The 20,557-nt window shown below is 37.0% G+C and overlaps 1 protein-coding gene across 1 annotated transcript; it reads left to right on the top strand.

Moving 5' to 3' along the window:
* Window positions 1-17,392: 17,392 nt before the first annotated feature.
* LOC121993885 (alpha-humulene synthase-like) lies at window positions 17,393-20,202 on the top strand. Its single transcript, XM_042548153.1, has 7 exons — window positions 17,393-17,539; window positions 17,691-17,940; window positions 18,103-18,475; window positions 18,643-18,861; window positions 19,188-19,323; window positions 19,408-19,656; window positions 19,741-20,202. Exons 1-7 carry the CDS (start codon window positions 17,438-17,440, stop codon window positions 20,032-20,034), a joined length of 1,623 nt encoding a protein of 540 aa, XP_042404087.1. The 5' UTR covers window positions 17,393-17,437; the 3' UTR covers window positions 20,035-20,202.
* The last annotated feature ends 355 nt before the right edge of the window (window positions 20,203-20,557 follow it).

Genomic DNA, 20,557 nt, shown 5'->3' with positions numbered 1-20,557 from the left:
GGACATGTCAAGGGCATTATTTGTGTGCATGATTATATGTATAAAATACAGCAAGAGCTGTATTATTTTTTAGAATTTTATTTTTCGATCTAGATTACATGTACATTCCCTCGAGGAATATAGGATCGATATATGTAAAATTCTTTTCTTGTTGCGAATCGGATTCTTGCGAGGCGTGGTACATTTGGAGCACCAGAGGCGCAGCGGAATAAGAAGCAAGATGGATGCGACAACTCGACCCGATGGCGGTGGCTAAAGATGGCAGCAGCTAGGGTTGGAGCATACCGAAGACAGTGAAGGAAAAGTCCATAATAGTTGGAAAATTAATTTCCAAATTTATTGCTTTTATTTACTGTGATATTTATATGCATGTGATGTATGCTAGCATAGGTTAAAATCCTCAATTTTAAATAACTAAGTGGGAGAGGGATTTTAATAAATCCCATGGTTTCCATTACTGGTTTGTAAGTGATGCAACAAGCTTGCGTGTTGGCTCTGAGTGCCTCGCTCCACAACGGATGGGTTTGTTGCAGATCACTAGATCAAACTTCCTTTTATGGATGGTTATAGGAAATTATTTAGGAGCGTGTGATCTTCTCCAACTGAAGGGGCACAATCCTATTTAATGGACTTAGTATCAAGTAATGGTATACACTTAGACACATTCAATAGTATCCTCCCCAACAGAGTCACTGCTATTGTATTGTGTGACCAAAGTAAAATCAACTATTAATTTTATTTGTCATAAAGTTAGGATGACAAGATAATAAAATTAATGGATTACACCCTCCTCTTACAAATGTTGAATTTGTATACGTCCACACTAACGTGGCATGCAATATTCACGGTGATTTGAGGTGTTGGTTAATTTAAAATAGTATTGTTTGAGGAATCAATATTATTCTAAATTTAGAGTCTTGACCAAAGTTTTTTTTGTGATTCTTAGGATGACTTTCAACCCACTAGCCATTATACTGAAAGAGAACAAACTTACTGGTCCCAATTATATTGATTGGAAAAGAAACCTGGACATTGTTCTTACTGCTGAAAGCTATAAGTTTGTACTGACTGAGGCTTGCCCTGAAGCACCTGACGGTGACTCTACCCCAGAGGAGATTGAGTATCATAAGAAATGGGTAAAAGCTGATGAGATGGCGCGGTGTTACATTTTGGTATCTATGTCAAATGTATTGCAACATCAGCATCAAGATTTACCAACAGCTTATGATATAATGAACAATCTCAAAGAACTCTTTGGGCACCAGAGTCGGACTGCTAGGCAAGAGGCAATGAGGAAGTTAATGACAGCCACCATGTTTGAGGGGACACCCGTAAGGGATCATATCCTCAAAATGATGGCTTATCTGAATGAAATACGAGTCCTTAGAGGAGAAATTGATGGGGAAACCCAGGTCGATATAATTCTCCAAACGCTACCCAGAAGTTTTGAGTAGTTCCGCCTGAACTATAACATGAACAAAATAGAGTATACATTGGCGGAACTTCTGACAGAACTACAGGCAGTAGAGGGAATATTTCGTCAAAGTTCTCAGATTCACTATGCTGAAAATGGTTCGACTTCTAAGTCGAAAGGCAAGAAGAAGAAGAAATAGGTCCTTTCAGCAAAGAAGGTGAATAAACCTCAGAGTACAGGACAGAAAGCTGGAATGAAGAAGTCGAAGGGCAAGTACTTCATCTGCAAGCAGTCTGGACATTGGAAAGCGGACTGTCCTCATAGGAACCAGAACAATAAAGGTATATCTCATACTCTAGTAGTTGAAACATGTTTAGCGGTATTATCTACCAGCACCTGGTGTGTAGATACGGGTTTCACTTATCATGTCTGCAATTCTTTGCAGGGGTTCCAGGAAACCCGACGACTAACTGAAGGAGAGATTACCGTCTACATGGGCAATGCTACTAAGGTGGCGGCTATTGCAGTGGGAGACGTCTGCTTATCTTTTGATAGGAATAGAAATTTGATTTTAAGAAATTGTCTTTATGTACCCAGTTTTAGAAAGAATTTAATTGCAGTTTCTAAACTGTATTTGGATGGATATTCAGTCTCTTTTAGTAACAATGTCGTTATAAAGAGAAATAAGGTGATTATCTGTTCTGGTGTATTAGTTGGCAATTTATACACTTTAAATCTAATTTCTCCCACAAAGCAAAATATGGAAATTAATAACACATCTTCTAACTCTAATAAGAGGAAAGAACCTTCGGAAATGAACCAAACATATCTTTGGCATCTAAGGCTTGGACATATTAACTTAAGTAGGATTCAAAGGCTTGTAGCCGATGGACTCTTGGGTTCATTAGAGTTGGAAAACTTTCCAACATGCGAATCCTGCTTAGAAGGTAAAATGACCAAGAGACCTTTTAAGGCCAAGGGGTATAGAGCCAAAGATGCGTTAGAACTGGTTCATTCTGATTTATGTGGTCCTATGTCTATCCAGGCAAGAGGTGGTTATGAATACTTCGTCTCTTTTATAGATGATTATTCAAGATACGGATATATTTACCTGATGCGCCGCAAGTCTGAATGCTTTGACAAGTTCAAAGAATATAGGGCTGATGTGGAGAAACGTCTTGGTAAAAGTATCAAAACACTACAGTCTGACCGTGGTGGCGAATACCTCTTTGGAGAGTTTAGGAATTACTTATCAGAAGTCGGGATTCAATCCCAATTGACTGCACCTGATACACCCCAGCAGAATGGTGTGGCAGAACGAAGGAATAGGACTCTTATGGAAATGGTTAGATCGATGATGAGTTATTCAGAATTACCAAATTCGTTTTGGGGATATGCTTTAGAAACAGCTGTGTACATTCTGAATATGGTACCTTCAAAAACAGTTCCTTCTACTCCAATGGAATTATGGAATGGGCGTAAGCCTAGTCTGAATCATATCCGGATATGGGGTAGTTCAACACATGTGCTGAAGGGAGATACTAACAAGCTGGAATCACGTACAGAAGTTTGTCTGTTTGTGGGATATCCAAAGGGAACGAAAGGTGGTTTGTTTTATAATCCTAAAAATCAGAAGATTCTTGTAAGCACCAATGCTCAATTTTTAGAAGAAGATTATGTAATGAACCATAAGCCCATGAGTGAATTAGTTCTAGAAGAAATTAGAGAGGACACGTCTACTTCAGTACCAACAGTTCAAGATGAAGTACCACAAGAGACTGTAACACGTGTCACACATGATACACAACCACAGACGGTGCCTCGTCGTAGTGGGAGGGTTGTGAGGCAACTTGAGAGATTCATGTTTTTGGATGAGTCTTCGGACTTCATCCCAGGTAAACATGAACCGGATCCCCGAATATATGACGAAGCACTCCAAGATAAAGATGTAGTATCTTGGCAAAAGGCAATGAATTCCGAAATATAATCTATGTATTCTAATAAGGTCTGGGAGCTAGTAGAACCACCTGATGGTGTAAAAGCTATTGGATGCAAGTGGATCTACAAAAGGAAAAGAGGGACAGATGGGAAGGTAGAAACCTTCAAAGCAAGGCTTGTTGCGAAAGGGTATACTCAGAAAGAGGGAATCGACTATGGGGAGACTTTTTCACCGGTAGTCATGCTTAAGTCTATCCGGATACTCTTATCCATTGCTGCTCATATGGACTATGAGATTTGGCAAATGGATGTCAAGACTGCTTTCCTTAACGGAAGTCTTGAAGAAAACATCCATATGAAGCAACCAGAAGGGTTCATTGAAAAAGGCAAAGAGCATCTAGTATGCAAGCTTAATCGGTCCATTTACGGATTGAAGCAAGCTTCAAGATCTTGGAACATCCAGTTTAACGAAGTAATCCAGTCATATGGATTTATACAGTGTCCGGATGAGTCTTGTGTATACAAAAAGTGTAACGGAAACGTAGTGGTATTTCTTGTACTATACGTAGATGATATTTTGTTAATTGGCAACAATGTCAAGGTATTATCAGACGTAAGGGTATGGTTGTCCAAACAATTTGATATGAAGGACTTAGGAGAATGTGCACACATTCTTGGGATTAAAGTAATAAGGGATCGCAAGAAAGGAATGTTGTGTCTATCCCAAGCTTCATATATAGATACGATCCTTGCTCGTTATAGCATGCAGAACTCCAAGAAAGGTTTCTTACCTTTCAGGCATGGAGTAGCCTTATCTAAAGAGATGTCTCCAAAGACGGCAAAGGAGATTGAGGACATGAAGGCAGTTCCATATGCATCGGCCGTATGAAGCCTTATGTATGCAATGCTGTGTACGAGACCTGATATCTGTTTTGCCGTGGGCATGGTTAGCAGATATCAGAGTAACCCTGGACAAGGACATTGGACTGCTGTAAAGCATATATTAAAGTACCTGAGAAGGACTAGAGATTATATGCTAGTTTACCAAGCAGACGATTTGCTCCCTGTGGGTTACACGGATTCAGATTTCCAATCAAATAGGGATAATAGTAAGTCTACATCAGGCTATGTGTTTACTCTAGGAGGTGGATCCATTGCATGGAGGAGTGTTAAGCAGAAATGTGTCTCGGACTCGACCATGGAAGCTGAGTATGTGGCAGCCTCTGAGGCAGCCAAAGAAGCTGTATGACTCAGGAACTTTCTAATGGATTTAGATGTGATTCCTGGTTTGCCCAAGATCATCACAATTTATTGTGATAATAGCGGTGCAGTTGAAAACTCGAAGGAACCACGAGCTCATAAGGCAAGTAAACATATAGAGCGCAAGTACCACCTGATACGAGACATCGTCAAGCGAGGAGAAGTTGTCGTCGCCTAGATTGCATCAGAAGATAACCTAGCAGATCCTTTCACAAAGGCCCTTCCGGCGAAAGCTTTTGATCGGCATGTGGAGGGGATGGGAATCAGATGTAAGGCAACAGATATGGCAGCTTAGTCTTTTAGTATAAGTGGGAGATTGTTAGAGTGTATACTAAAAGCCTAGCTTTTGTAAACATTTATTTGCTAAAATAAAAGAATCATATTGGTCAATATCTGCATTTATTTATTAAATGTAATTGTTCAATTAATTTATATAGTAGACAACATGAAGTGTGGTGTCACACTTAGAAGATCATGTTGTCAGTTCTTTATAAATTATAAACAGTTGCTCACGACTAAGATAGAAAGGAACAAACTATCAGTATAGTCGTAATGTAATTAAGTATTAGTTTATCTTAACTAATAAATTACACTGATATACTTTAAGTGTATTGAGTAGGATCATTTAGGTAAGTTCTTTTTGTACTGACTTAGTAAAAGAACTAAACCTTAGTTATTATGGAAGTGTGTGCTCTTAATCCTAATATAATAACAAGCGCATATATTTAATATTTATTTCTTTGATTTATCAAAGGGTGAGGTTTAGCTCGATAAATCAATATGCCCGATAAGTTGGGAAATGATATTACTTATAGTGTGTGTTATTGATTATAGAAGGAATCTGTGTTCTAGTTATCTAGGTTGAGAATGTCCCCAAGAGGAGCTCATAAGGATTGCCATGTTAAACCCTGCAGGTGGACTTAGTCCGACATGACAATAAAGTTGAGTGATACTACTCTTGGAGCTAGATATTAATTAAATGAGTTGTCAGTAATTTACTTAATTAGTGGACATTCATAATCTTAAACACAGGGAGACTAACACACTCATGATAAGAAGCAGCCCATAATGTAATTTGGGATTGGTGCGGTAGTGCGGTAATAACTCTTTAGTGGAATGAGTTGTTATCGATGAACTTGAGTTGTGTGTTCGGGGTGAACACGGGATACTCAAGCTCATCGGAAGGCCAAAACCAATTTCTCCTCTAGATCCCTGTCGTAGCCTCATTATAGCCTCAAGTCCATCCAAATGAAAGGCTCTTCTTGGTGTCCAAGAAGGGAGTCGGACCATTGCTTGGTGACCAAGCAATGGCCGGCCATATCCTCTTGAAGGGGCTGGCCCTATAGCTTGGTGACCAAGCTTGTAGGGGCCGACCACAATAATTCAAAAAGGGAGGGTTGTTTTGAATTTTTAAAATCTTCTCTTTGTAGAAAACTATAAGTTTTAAAAGAGAGATTTTAATTTTTAAAACTTTCCTAATTTGAATTTGGCCACATGTTTTAATAGAGAGTTTTAAAAGTTTTAAAACTTTCCTTTTTTAACCATCCTCATGGTTTAAGAAAAAAGGGAGATAAGTTTTAAAATTAAAATTTTCTATCATCATGTTAAAAAAGGAAATTTTATAAGAGAGTTTTTAAATTTTAAAACATGGTTTTAATTTTAGAAACTTTCCTTTTTTAACTCCTACTTTAAGAAAGAGAGCTTGTAAAATTTTATAAGAATTTATCTTGTAAAATTTTATATAAAAATTATTTATTCCTTTCTCTTGTGGGGGCCGACCAACCTTGCTTGGTGCCCAAGCAAGGTGGCCGGCCATATTAAAATTAAAAATCATCATCCAATTAATTTTGATGATTGATTCAATCAAGAGAAAAGAAAAGGAAAAATAAAAGGGAAAAGGAAAATTATTAAAATCTTTCCTTATTTGCCTTGGGCAAGTAATATAAAAGAAGGGGTAAGGGGGCTTCATGAGACGCAACTCTTATTCTTTTGCTTGGGTGATCTCTTGGTGGCCGGCTCTCTCCCTTCTCTTCTCCCTTTGCTATCTTTTCTATTAGAGGTGGTGGTGGCCGAATATTGCAAGGAGGAGAAGGACTCTCTAGGGTGGTGTTCATCTTGAAAGATCGTCGCCCACACGACGTCCAAGGCGAGGCGAGGAATACGGCAGAAGATCTTGAGGTCATTAACATACAGAAAGAAGGTATAATTAGCAATTGTTTTCCGCATCATGTTAGTTTTTCTTTTTGTAAGAATTCTAAATACAAGAGGCAATTAGATCTAGTTTTTCGAAATAGTTTTTCGAGTTTGTGTTTTCTTCTTTTTCGAACTTGTGTTTCGATTGTTCCTTTTGGTTGACCTAGAGTTATTTAAGGAAATAAATATTAGCTTTCCTTAAAAGGCTTTGCCTAGGCGGTGGTGGTTGCTCCCATATCCAAGAAGGCCATGTGCCTCGCCATGCAGTCCTGGAAACCAATTTTGGAAATTAATATTTATGGAATTAATAATCTAGGTAGGTTTGAATCAATAGTGTTAAGTTCCGCTTGCGATTCAAATCTAAACATTAAGAACAGATAAGTTAAATTTGGAATCAATGATGTTAAGTTCCGTTTGCGATTCCTAATTTAACTTCTAAAGAACACAATAGGTTATTTAAGGAAAGGTTCGACACTTGTACAAAAATTTTGTACAGTGGAACCGGTACGTTTTCCTAGGATTAACCAACAAATACATGAATCAACTTGATTCCAACTCAATTAGCCCAATTTGGATTACTCTTAATCCAATTTGATTCATCAAATGAATCTAATCATCTTGGTTCATCATATGAACCTAATCTCCATCCACTTGTTCTTTGTGTGTGACCCAATAGGTTCTTGTAACATTGGCAATGCCCCTAAATTCATTTAGAAGCATAAGTAATGAGCGGTATCTAGCAATACATCATTACTACCCAAGTTACAAGAAATGTTGAGATCCAACATCACCTTGTGACTACTAATTGTGACTCCTCACAATATATGACAAGTGTCCTTCTATCCTAGACATCTAGATTGATCAATGTGAGGCATAGACCGTGTCATCCTCTGATCAATCAAAATCCTGAACTGCAAGTAGACTCACTAAATCAAATGAGCTCAATATCCTATATTGACTCATTTGGGCATGGCCATGCACTTCGTGGTCTCACTCTATCAAGAATACCGATGTCTCTCCCGTCATATAGGAGGGATAGATCCCATCTACATCACTCACATCCCTCCGCATAATTTGTTACATACCCAGTAATCGCCTTTATAGTCCACCCAGTTACGGGTGATGTTTGACGAAACCAAAGTACATAACTCCCTATGTAGGGAACCATGGTGACTTCAGGTCTAAGGACTAGTAGTCATACTAATAGCCACATGAGAAGGTATATGACACTCATATAACGATCCATGATACTTTCTCATGGCGGGTGATTCAGTATACATTCTCTAATGCATACCCATGTGTCAACTTGATATCTCTATATCCATGACTTGTGAGATCAAGTCATCGAGTTGACCTACATGCTAGTCTTATTGCATTAACATTGTCCCTGAATGCTAATATTCGACTAGGAATGATTTAGAGTAGTGTTCCCTATATCATCTCACTATCGATTCAACCAATCGATTGATATAGGTAAGAACCTTCTACTCTAGGACGTTATTATACTTAGTTTATTTGGCACCAATACAAGTAAGTATAATAACCAAAAACCAAATGCCTTTATTTATATAGAATATGATACAACAAGTCCAAAATACAATCATCAAATGATTGACTCTAGGGCTCTAGCTAACAGATTCGTGGCTTTGCTCGGACTCGGTTTCTGACTCGCTCTCGCTTTCAAACTCGGACTCGGAATCGGTTTTGATGATGTTTGCTTACACTGGAAATGTGAGGAAGCTTACCAGTTCTTCTTTGTCTGACTCGGATTCATCTGACAACTCGGAACAAGTTGCCTTCAATGCTTTAATTTCTTTCTTTGTTGTTTCTTCTTTGGACAATCTGGCTTGTAGTGCCTTTTCTGGTTACAGCCGTAGCAGGTGACTCCAGTCTTGTCTTTCGTGTTTGTTTGAGTTATCTTTTTATTTCTGTAGATCTTTCGTACAAGCTTTAATAGCTCGGTAACAATCTCGTCGTTGTCCTCTGAGTCCAATTCGTCTTTTGACTTGGGTTTGGTTTTGCGCTGTTCTTTAGCTTCCCCGATTCTACTTGTACCTGCAATCAAAGCTAAACCTTTCTCGGTCGTACATGAGTTAATCTGTTCATGAAGATCGAACTCATCAAACAACTAATCTAATTTAATAGAAGAAAGATCCTTAGAAACCTTGTAGGCATCGACTATGGATGCCCGCAAGGTATTCCTCAGAAAGGCGTTCAAGGAATACCTGATGATGTCCCGGTTATTTACCTTCTGCCCGATCGTATGAAGCCCGTTGAGTAGATCTTGTATCCGGGCATGGAGTTGTGTAGCCATCTCACCATCCTGCAACTTAATGTTATATAATTTATTGAATATTAGGTCCCTTTTACTTACTTTGGTGTCAGATGTTCCTTCATGAAGTTCAATTAGCTTCTCCCACAACTCCTTGGCGTTGGTGAAGGGGCAGACGCGGTTCAGTTCCTCCTTCGATAGACCACACTGGAGGGTGCAAGTTGCTCTGACATTTGCTTCCACTTTCTTGATTAGTGTTACGTCCCAGTCCTCGTATGGTGCTTGCCAACGCTGTCAGTTGGTAGTTGGAGCTCGGTTTTGATGATCATCCAGACTTCAAAATGAGTCTGGAGATACACCTCCATCCGACCCTTCCAGTATCCGAAATCATCTTCGGTGAAGAGCGGTGGTTGAGCGGTGCTATAACCTTCTTGAAGGGTCATTTTAAAACCTGCACACAAAGAGAGGAAAAAAAATCTGTTCTGAGACTTGGTCTTGGATTAGCAGCGCGGTATGGAAATAAGAATAAATTGCATTCTCGAGTGGTGTTGCACTGATTTCAAGAAAAAGTTGATTCGAACGAGAAAACTGATCGAAATATAGCAATTATACTAATTCCGATCGACTCCATAAAATTAAAAAAAAACATGAAAAAATTGCTTGACTCGTGGTGGCACCAAATCGAAGCGACCCTACTTTGATACCAATTGTTGGATTGAAAGCGCTAGAGGAGGGGGTGAATAGTGCTTGTGACTTTCACAATTTTCGTATTCGTAAATAATTCAAGTTAAAGCAGTGGAAATGATAAACGAAATAAGCACACACAAAGGACACCAAGGTTTTACTTGGTTCAGAGCCTAGGGCGACTCCTACTCCAAGGTCCGCGATCGTAGATCGCTTTCGGTGAGCAATCACTATCAATCTGAAAAATCTTTTTACAATTATGCAATACAAGTATTGAATAATAAACTTATACCAACAATACAAAAAGTTGTAGAAGCGAGTTGTTGTCCGTCGGAGTGTCGAGATGCTTCGAAGCAGTGCACAGCTTTGGAAGATCACTTGAGTTCTGGTTCGAGAGTTATTTTGAAGCTCCAGCCCGAGGCCCCTTTTATAGCTTTTATGGATCTGATCCAGATCCTCGAAGTTCAGGATCAGCTTTGACTCGAGGCGGATCGGTCGACCGATCCCCGGTTCGGTCGACCGATCAGGTGATCTCCTCCTCATCCGATCCGCTCGATCTGCTCGCTCCTCTTCGATCTGGTCAAGCTTATCCCCGATTCGATCGACTGATCCCACCGTTCGGTCGACCGATCCGCTTCTCTGACCTGATCAACCAAGCCTTATCCAGTCGTCGCTGATCCTTGGTTCGGTTGACCGATCCCAAGGTTCGATTGACCAATCCTCTGGTCGAGCCTGGTCCCATCTCTGGAAATCTGATCTGCTGGCTTGGGGATTCGGTCGACCGATCCAAACGTTCAGTTGACCGATCCCGGTCAATTCTACCCCTGCACAAAACTATTAGTTTCCTACAAAATAGAGTTAGAACTAAACAAAATATATTAGAAACTTAAGTTTGACAGTCTTCGAACTGTCCGATTCTGACTTCGGATTTCCATCCGGAAACCCTAGGTCGAACCGACGCCTACTGTTCCCTTTTCCGGGGAATGCGTCCTCACCTACTCCACTCAGGAGAAGTTACCTTTTGCTAGTTCGGTCGTCCAGACCGACTAGACTTTTGCTCAGCGTCCGATGCTTCCGGTCTTCATGCTGGACGTCCGGTCCACGACCCATCCAAACTTTTACCCGGTTCACGACTCCAGGATTTCAACCTAGGGTTACCTCCCCCTAGGATTTTGCCCCAAGCTCAGACTTTCCGTCTAGGGTTACCACCCCCTAGGACCTAGGGTTACCACCCCCTAGGGTTTTTTCCTTTACCTAACCACAGCTAGGGCTTTTGCCTAAGTGACCTTAGGACTTACCTGCAATCTCAATCAACATATCAGATAACAAAACAACTTAACTTTGAATCCTTTGCCATTATCAAAACTCAGGTTCGATCGTCAGATGCTTCCCGCACCAACAATTTTATCTTTTATCCTAATACCCTTGGGAGTTTAAATTAGTCAACGAACGCTTATAGGGAAATTTCCACAATTCTAAATTCTTTAAAGTGCTAACATTAGTGAGTTGAGTGATTGAGTATCAACAAATTGCATTAATGGCAACAAATGGAGAGGAAGCAAGACCTAGAGAAACACTTGAACAACGAGCCTTGAGACAACACTTGGAACGCATGGAAATCAGATTCAATCAAATCCTCGACAGATTAGAGACACAAGTTGCTGTAATTTCGAGATTGTAAAATAGCCAAGATGGTAGAGTTCCTACATGAAATTCAAGGCAATATAATCGTGATGACAACAATGATGATGATGATGGCGTATCTGAGGACATTGATGATAGAGTTTCTAGTGGCAGATCTGGTCATGCTAAAATTGGTGGTAGAAGAGGAAGAATGAATGATTATGTTGATAGAAACTTGGGAAATATCAAGATGAAGATTCCTTCATTTCAAGGCAAAAGCGATCCAGACGTATATTTGGAGTGGGAAAAGAAGGTTGAATTAGTGTTTGATTGTCACAACTACTCTAAAGAGAAGAAGGTAAAACTAGCTATTGTTGAATTTATTGATTATGCTATTATTTGGTGGAATCAAATTATTCTATGCAAGTGAAGAAACAATAAGAGACCCGTTGGCACTTGGGAAGAGATGAAATCTATTATGAGAAAGAGGTACGTGCCATCACATTACTATTAAGATTTGTACCAATGACTACAAAGTCTAACCCAAGGATCCAAAATTGTGGAGGAATATCACAAGGAGATGGAGATTGCAGCCAATGTGGATGAGGACCGAGAAGCAACCATGGCAAGATTTTTACAAGGTTTGAATTCAGAAATTGCAAATGTAGTGGAGTTGCAACATTATGTGGAGCTGGAAGATATGGTGCATACATCCATGAAAGTTGAAGGCAACTCAAAAGGAAGGGTTCAATCAAGCATGGTCAAAATTCCTCCACTTGGAAATCTAGTTGGAACAAAAGAGATGATAAATTTGCATCAAAGAGTAAGACTGAGTTTTTGAAGAATAAAGATATGCTGGTTCTCCATTGGTCAAAGGTAAAGAACCTATCCAATCTTCAAGAAATAGAGATATTAAATGCTTTAAATGTTTGGGAAGAGGACATATTGATTCATAATGTCCAAACAAAAGAATTATGCTTTTGAAAGAAAATGGTGATATTGAAACTGAGAATGAGTCCGAAGATGATAATTTCATGCCACCATTGATGTAAAGTGATGTAGAAGAGTATCTCGTCGAAGGTGAAGCCCTTGTTACTAGGCGCGCTCTAAATGTGCAAGTGAAGGAAGAAGATGAAGAACAACGAGACAACATATTTCATACCCGTTGCCACATCAAAGACAAGGTATGTAGTATGATTATAGATGGAGGAAGTTGCACTAATGTTGCTAGTACTATCTTGGTTGAGAAATTATGTTTACCTATCACTAAACATCCTAGACCTTATAAACTACAATGGTTGAATGATTGCGGAGAAGTTAAGGTCACTAAGCAAGTGTTGGTTTCATTATCCATTGGTAGGTATCATGATGATGTTCTTTGTGATGTAGTACCAATGTATACAAGTCATTTTCTTTTAGGTAGACCATGACAATTTGATAGGAGGGTCATGCACAATGGCTTCACAAATAAATATTCTTTTAAGATGCATGATAAACTTGTAACTCTTGTACTATTAACTCCTAAGCAAGTATATGAAGATCAATTGAGGATAAAAAAAAAGTGTAAAAGAAAAGATTGTGAGAGAAAAAAATGGAAAAGAAAAGGAGTGTGAAAAAAGAAAAAGTGAGGAAGAGAGGAGTGAAAAAAAAGAATGAAAAAGAAACAAAAAATCTAGAGAAAGAGAGTAAAAAAGGAAGCTTTTATGGAAAATAAAGAGAGATTAAGAGAGTTTTTTATTCTCAACAGCCGATGATTATACTTTTGTATAAGGAGGCTTATTTCAACACTAACAATCTTAATCCTTCTTTGCCTAGTATTATTAAATCTCTTTTGCAGGAATTTGATGTCTTTCCTGAAGAAGTTCCTGATGGATTGCCACCACTTAGGGTAATAGAGCACCAAATTGACTTCATCCCAGGAGCAGCCATTCCTAATCAACCAGCCTATAGGAGCAATCCTATGGAGATGAAGGAGCTTCAAAAGCAAGTTGAAGAGTTGATGAGAAAAGGGTATGTCCGAGAAAGTTTGAGTCCTTGTTTAGTTCCTATTTTTCTTATGCCTAAGAAGGATGGAACTTGGAGAATGTGCGTTGATTGCAGGGCTATCAACTAAATTACGTTAAAGTATCATCATCCTATTCCTAGATTATATGATATGCTAGATAAACTATATAGTTCTTGCATTTTCTCTAAAATTGATTTGAAGTCTGACTATCATCAAATTCACATACGTGAGGGAGATGAATGGAAAACTGATTTTAAGACTAGGTATGGTTGTACGAATGGTTAGTCATGCCATTTAGGCTAACTAATGCACCTAGTACTTTCATGAGATTAATGTGGCAGAGAAAGGTGATTCGCTCGCCCCAAGTGTCCCCGCCAACCAGTCCCTAGGCCAACACGGAGGAGGTAAATAACGGGTGGCTACTAGCCATTAGTGCAAACAACCAAGACATGGGGGAGGTTATGCTCGGTCACGCCAAGTTTCGACCCCAAAACCTTATGTGGCAACACCCCATACCTTAACCATCGCACCGCCCCGAGGGGACTACTTTCATGAGATTAATGAACCATATTTTATGTGCTTATATTGGGAACTTTGTTGTAGTATATTTTGATGACATCTTGATTTATAGTAAGAATTTAGATGAGCATATCAATCATTTACAAAAAGTTCTACTTGTTTTGTGAAATGAAAAATTGTATGCTAACCTTCAAAAATGTTCTTTTTGCACTAGTAAAATAGAGTTTCTTGGTTATATTGTTAGTGCTAAGGGAATAACAGTTGATGAAGAAAATGTTAAGGCAATTTGTGAGTGGCCAACATTAAAAACGATAACTGAGGTACATAGCTTTCACGAGTTGGCAAGTTTCTATAGAAGGTTTGTTAAAAATTTTCGTTCTATAGTTGCGCCCTTGACTGAAGTTGTTAAAAAGAATGTTGGGTTTCATTGGGATAGTGAACAAGTTTCAGCTTTCAACTTACTTAAGGAGAAGCTAAGTTCTACACCATTACTTACAATACCTAACTTTGCTAAAACTTTCGAAATTGAGTGTGATGCATCAGGAATAGGTATTAAAGCTGTGCTAATACAAGAAGGTTGACCTCTTGCTTGTTTTAGTGAGAAACTCAGCGGAGCAGCTTTGAACTATCCAATTTATGACAAGGAGATGTATGCATTGGTGAGGGCTTTCAAGACTTGGTAGCATTACTTGTGGCCCAAAGAGTGTGTCATTTACACTGATCATGAATCGTTAAAGAATTTGAAGAGACAAAGTAAGTTAAATAGACGTTATGCAAAATGGGTGGAGTTTATTGAATCATTCCATTATGTGATCAAATATAAACAAGGTTTGGAAAACAATGTTGTAGATGCTTTGTCTCAAAGGTATACCTTGATCTCTACTTTGAACACTAAATTGTTAGGATTTGAATACATTAAAGATCTATATTCTAATGATCCTGACTTTGAAAATATGTTTGATGTTTGTGAACATGTTGTATTGGAGAAGTTTATATGCAGGAGGGATTTCTTTTTAGAGTGAATAGGTTGTGTGTCCCTAATTGTTCATTAAGGGAATTATTAATCCAAGAAGCTCATGGTGGGGGACTAATAGGACATTTTGGAGTAAAAAAAACTCTAGAAGTGTTGGTAGAGCATTTCTTTTGATCACACATGAAACGAGATGTAGTCAAGTTTTTTGAGAAGTGTATTACATGTAGGCAAGCAAAATCTAAATTTTTACCTCATGGATTATATACACCTTTACCAATTCCTAGTGAACCTTGGGTTGATATTTCTATGGACTTTGTTGTAGGACTACCAAGGTCTAAACGAGGTATAGATTTTAATTTTGTCGTTGTGGACGGATTTTCTAAAATGACTCATTTTATTCTTTGTAAGAAAACAGACGATGCTAACCATATTGCTGATTTATTTTTTAGGGAGATTGTGCAGCTTCATGGAGTACCGAGCAGCATAGTTTCATATCGTGATGAAAAGTCCCTAAGCTACTTTTGGAAGACACTATGGGGAAAATTGGGAACAAAGTTTTCATTTTCTACAACTTGTCATCCACAAACAGATGGACAAACTGAGGTAGTAATTCGAACTTTATCTACTTTATTGAGAGCTATCATTCAAAAGAATTTAAAAGGTTGGAAAGATTGTTTACCACATGTTGAATTTTCTTATAATAGATCTGTGCATTCTACTACTAATTTTTCACCTTTTGAAGTGGTATATGGGTTCAACCCTTTAACTCCTTTAGATTTGTCACCTTTGCCTTTCTATAAGCGTGCCAGTTTAGATGGTACCAGAAAAGGTGAGTTTGTAAGGCAACTGCATGAAAATGTTCGATTGCAAATTGAAAAGAGGACTGAACAATATGCTACGCAAGCCAACAGGGGATGAAAAAAAGTGATCTTTGAACTCGGAGATTGGGTTTGGGTTCATATGAGGAAGGAAAGATTCCCTACTAAACGTCGTACTAAGTTGCATCCATGAGGAGATGGTTCATTTCAAGTCATTGCTAGAATCAATGATAATGCATATAAGCTTGATTTACCTGGTGAGTATAATGTGAGTGCTACATTTAATGTTTCTGATCTTTCTCCCTTTGATGTAGGTGATCAAGATTGAAGGACGAATCCTTTCGGGGAAAGGGGGAATGATGGAGTCAAAGAAAGAGCAACAAGCTGATGATATGGATCATGGTCAACCCACTCTAGATGTTAATGATGATCCATTATGCATCAATGGAGGCTCAATTACAAGGACTAAGGCTAGAAAGATGAAGGAAGTACTTAATGTACTAATTGAAGATGTGAAGGCAAAAGCTACCATTGAAGAAGGTTTGACCAAGAGAAGTCATTCGGCATAGTCAACCTAATTCAAGTCTTAGATGAGCTTAATTAGAACTTAAGTCTCATGTCTATGTAGTAAGGATATGTAGGTTCAATTTAGACTCAATTTCTACTTTTATTTGGGTTGTAATAAAATCATAAGTTTAAAATGGCTAAGTAGTCTACATAGGTCTTTACTAAATGGGCATTCTTTTGGCCTTTTAGGATTTTTTGGTCACCTTATAGCTATAAATAAAGGGGGTGACAATCACATAGGTATCTTTGACATATTTTTCAATCCAAAGTATGGTGAGGCTCTCACTTGTTGATTCTTTATTGAATTAGAACTTATCAAGACATTTTCTTGTGGCGTTCGAAGACTTATCAACCTCCATCCCAAGGTTGTGGCGTCTTCCATCTTCTATACCAAGGTTCATGCTTTCCCAAGTATTGGGTTGAGGTTCTTTTCATCAATCTTATCGATTTAATTCTTTCTTTCATTCTTCTTCTATTCGTTGTGGGTTCTTGAGATGTCTTTTTCTTTGGATTCACATCATATATCGTATATCAACTTCTTTATTTTCGCTCTCTCCTCTACACAGATTTTTTTAGTTACCCTATTCAAAATTTAAGATAAAATTTTAAGATAAAATAATTGATACGGATGCTTTTAGTATTGTGATATTATATATTCTTGCATATCATTTTAATTATTAAAATTTACATTTTTTTAATTAAAAAAATAGTACGATTACACGTGTATAAAAAAAATATCGGGGAAGCTTTTTGATAAAATGGCATATGTGTTTTATTATAATCAAAGCATGCAGTTTATCCGTGGAGTTCAATTCATATAATGGCAAATAAATTAGACGTTATGAACACGTTTATTATTATTATTATTTGCTTTGATTAATTTCTTTATTTTTATGTGTGACATATAGGTGTCCTATATAATTATCCATAAATGGTCGGTATATTTTATACTTAGCAACAATCATTCAAAACATATTTAAATAATTAACTTTCATGTCCCTAAAATGAAAACATAAAAATTTAAATAATTAATGAATATGCCTCACATGTGCTCTTTAAAAAAAATACCCCCACTTGCATTACGTGAGCTTATAAGTAACCAGAGAAAGAGCTAGGCATCAACCACAAAACAGGCCACTTGTCATATTTCCTAATTAAGTATCTAATTAAGATGGAGAATGAAGAAATAGTTCGTAAGACATCGAAATATCATTCAAGTGTTTGGGGCGATTATTTCATCCAACATATTTCTCCTACTCTAGATACTACAAAGGTATTTCATGACCCCTTCATACATTTATTCCGTATTTCTCACTCTATTTGTTTCACTAATCAACACATATTCATAAAATATATATGATCATTTACTTACACTTCTTAGATAAAGGACAGATACTAGTTGAATGTCATATTTGATGACACAGGAATCAAGTGTGAAAAGGGCGGATGAGCTCAAGGAGCAAATAAGGAAGTTGTTTCAAGAAACCAGTGATGTATCAGAGCTTATGAATTTAGTCGACTCGATTCAGTTGCTCGGATTGGATTATCACTATGAGAAAGAAATAAATGTTGCACTTAGTTTAATCTCTGCAGCAGATGTTAAGAACTTTGGGCTTTATGAAACTTCTCTTCGATTTCGATTACTTAGGCAATATGGAATCTATGTGCCTGCAGGTATTATACCAAATAAAAAATTAATATTTAAAGATCATTATTAAAACCTTTGGCTTATAAGCTAGAAAATTTAGAAACTAATCAAATTGATTGTTCTATAATACTATTTATTTTTGAAGTATTGTGTGACAATTACTAGTATTTTCCCACTATATATTGCAGATGTTTTTAACCGGTTCACAGATGAGGAAGGAAACTTCAGATCAACATTGAATGAAGATGTAAAGGGATTATTAAGCTTATACAATGCAGCTTACCTTAGGATACACGGGGAGAATATACTTGATGAAGCCATTTCATTTACAAAGAAGCGACTTGTATCATTGTTGGGCAAACTTGAACAACCTTTAGTGATATTGGTGTCGCTTTTCCTTGAGACACCACTATGTCGAAGAAATAGAAGACTCTTGACAAGAAAATATATACCAATTTATCAAGTGGATAAGAGCCGAAATGATGCAATATTAGAGTTAGCAAAGTTGGACTTCAATCTATTGCAATCTCTTCATCAAGAGGAACTAAAGAAAATTTCAATGTAAGCAAATTGAAATTCTTTAAAGTGATTTCAAACACATCAATTTTCTTATATATTAAAATAATTGTCATGATTTATTTGATAAATACATGCTTAATTTATGTATTATAGTTTAAACTAATTGTCTTTTATATATATATATTTATTCTTGGTGATATATTTTGAAGATGGTGGAATGATTTAGCACTTGCTAAGTCTCTTACTTTTACTCGTGATCGAGTGGTGGAATGCTATTACTGGATTCTTACTGTGTATTTTGAGCCTCAATATTCTCGTGCAAGATCGATTTCAACCATGGTCATCTCATGTCTATCACTTATGGATGACATATATGATAATTATAGCATATTGGAAGAGAGCCAATTATTAACTGAGGCAATTCAAAGGTTTGTTTTTATTGTATCCATTATTTTACTACATTTTTGTATCACTTAATATTGCAATTAGTTAAGTATTTCATATAGTTAATAAAATATCATATCAAAAATAAATTCAACACAAAATCAACAAAAATGTGTAAAATGATAAGTTAAAAAGCCAATTATACAAGAGAAGAAAAAAAAATGAATGTATAATATATATAACAATATATTATAAATAAGTAGTCATTGCTTCTACTTTATTTCAAGTTAATTTTGACATTCTTTGTAAAACTTTAAGATAAATTGATTGTATAATTAGTCACTTATACATATTAGTTTACACAATCCAGGTGGGAACCTCAAGCCGTTGATCAAGTACCAGAATACTTAAAGGATTTCTACCTCAAGTTACTGAAGACGTTTAGGGAAATTGAAAATGAACTAGAAAATGATGAAAAATACCGTATATCATTTCTTCAAGATATGGTAAAACAATACATGAAAAATTATTATTGCCTCTCATTAGCTAGTCAAATATAAACTAATTAATTTTATTTATTATTTTTGTAGATAAAAGCTTTATCAAGATCTTACTTTACCGAAGCCAAGTGGGGAATTGAAAAATATGTGCCGACACTAGAGGAACATTTCAGTATCTCACTAATCACCACTGGGTATCCTGTGCTTATATGTGCCTCTTACATAGGCATGGATCTAGTGGCAACAAAAGAGGCTTTTGAGTGGGTTGCTAGTTTTCCCAAGATCATTGAAGCTAGTAGTATGATTTGTAGACTCATGGATGATATAAATCCAAGTGAGGTAGTTATTTAAGATAATTTCTTTAGTAGATGTTTAATGATATTTTCTTTTTATGACTGTTTCATTATATTTGAACTTTTGCAGCTTGAGCAAGAGAGAGACCTTGCAGCTTCCACAATAGAATGTTTTATGAAAGAGTATGGCATGGATGAAAAAGAGACATACAAGAAACTAATGGATATGCTGGAGGATGCATGGAAGGATCATAACAATGAATACCTCAATTCAACACTAGTACCTCGACTTTTAATTGAAAGAGCAATGAACTTTTCAAGAGCAATGGAAGAATTTTATAAATACACCGACACATACAGTAGTTCCAAAACTATGATGAAAGATAATATATCTATGGTGTTGGTTGAATCTGTTCCTATTTAAAAGAGTCACACCCTTTCTAGCTAGTTGCTGAAATAAAAGGCAACCAACATTCGCAATATGAGGCTACTCTATCTATATTTAAATAAAGTGATCAAACTAGAGTTGGATGATCAATAATGTGTTATTGAAATATATGAGGTATATTTCCTATTTAATAAAATAATTGTGTGCTTGGTTAGTGTAATTTGTGATGATTTTTATTTTATTAGTATTTAATCTAGATAAAATCAAGAATTGATGCCAACGAATGAGAGGGACTTAATTTATGTAGCCCCTCATTCAGATGTAGTGTTTGCATGGCACTGTAACAAGGTGAAGATTTCATTCCTATGTAAGATTACCTCTTTGCACACTAACCACAAAATATAACCTACAGTTTTATATGGGAGTATATCATAGACTGGATGGGCATCACACGTAGAACGACGACCTTAAACAGTGCATTGAGGTGATTAAAAAAAACTCGGAGAACAGACGAAACTGAGCAACGAAGATGACACTAACTTGTACATTATATCAACTA

Source organism: Zingiber officinale, chromosome 6A (genome assembly GCF_018446385.1).
Source record: "Zingiber officinale cultivar Zhangliang chromosome 6A, Zo_v1.1, whole genome shotgun sequence".
Lineage (NCBI taxonomy): Eukaryota > Viridiplantae > Streptophyta > Magnoliopsida > Zingiberales > Zingiberaceae > Zingiber > Zingiber officinale.
This window is presented reverse-complemented; position numbering and strand designations above follow the sequence as displayed.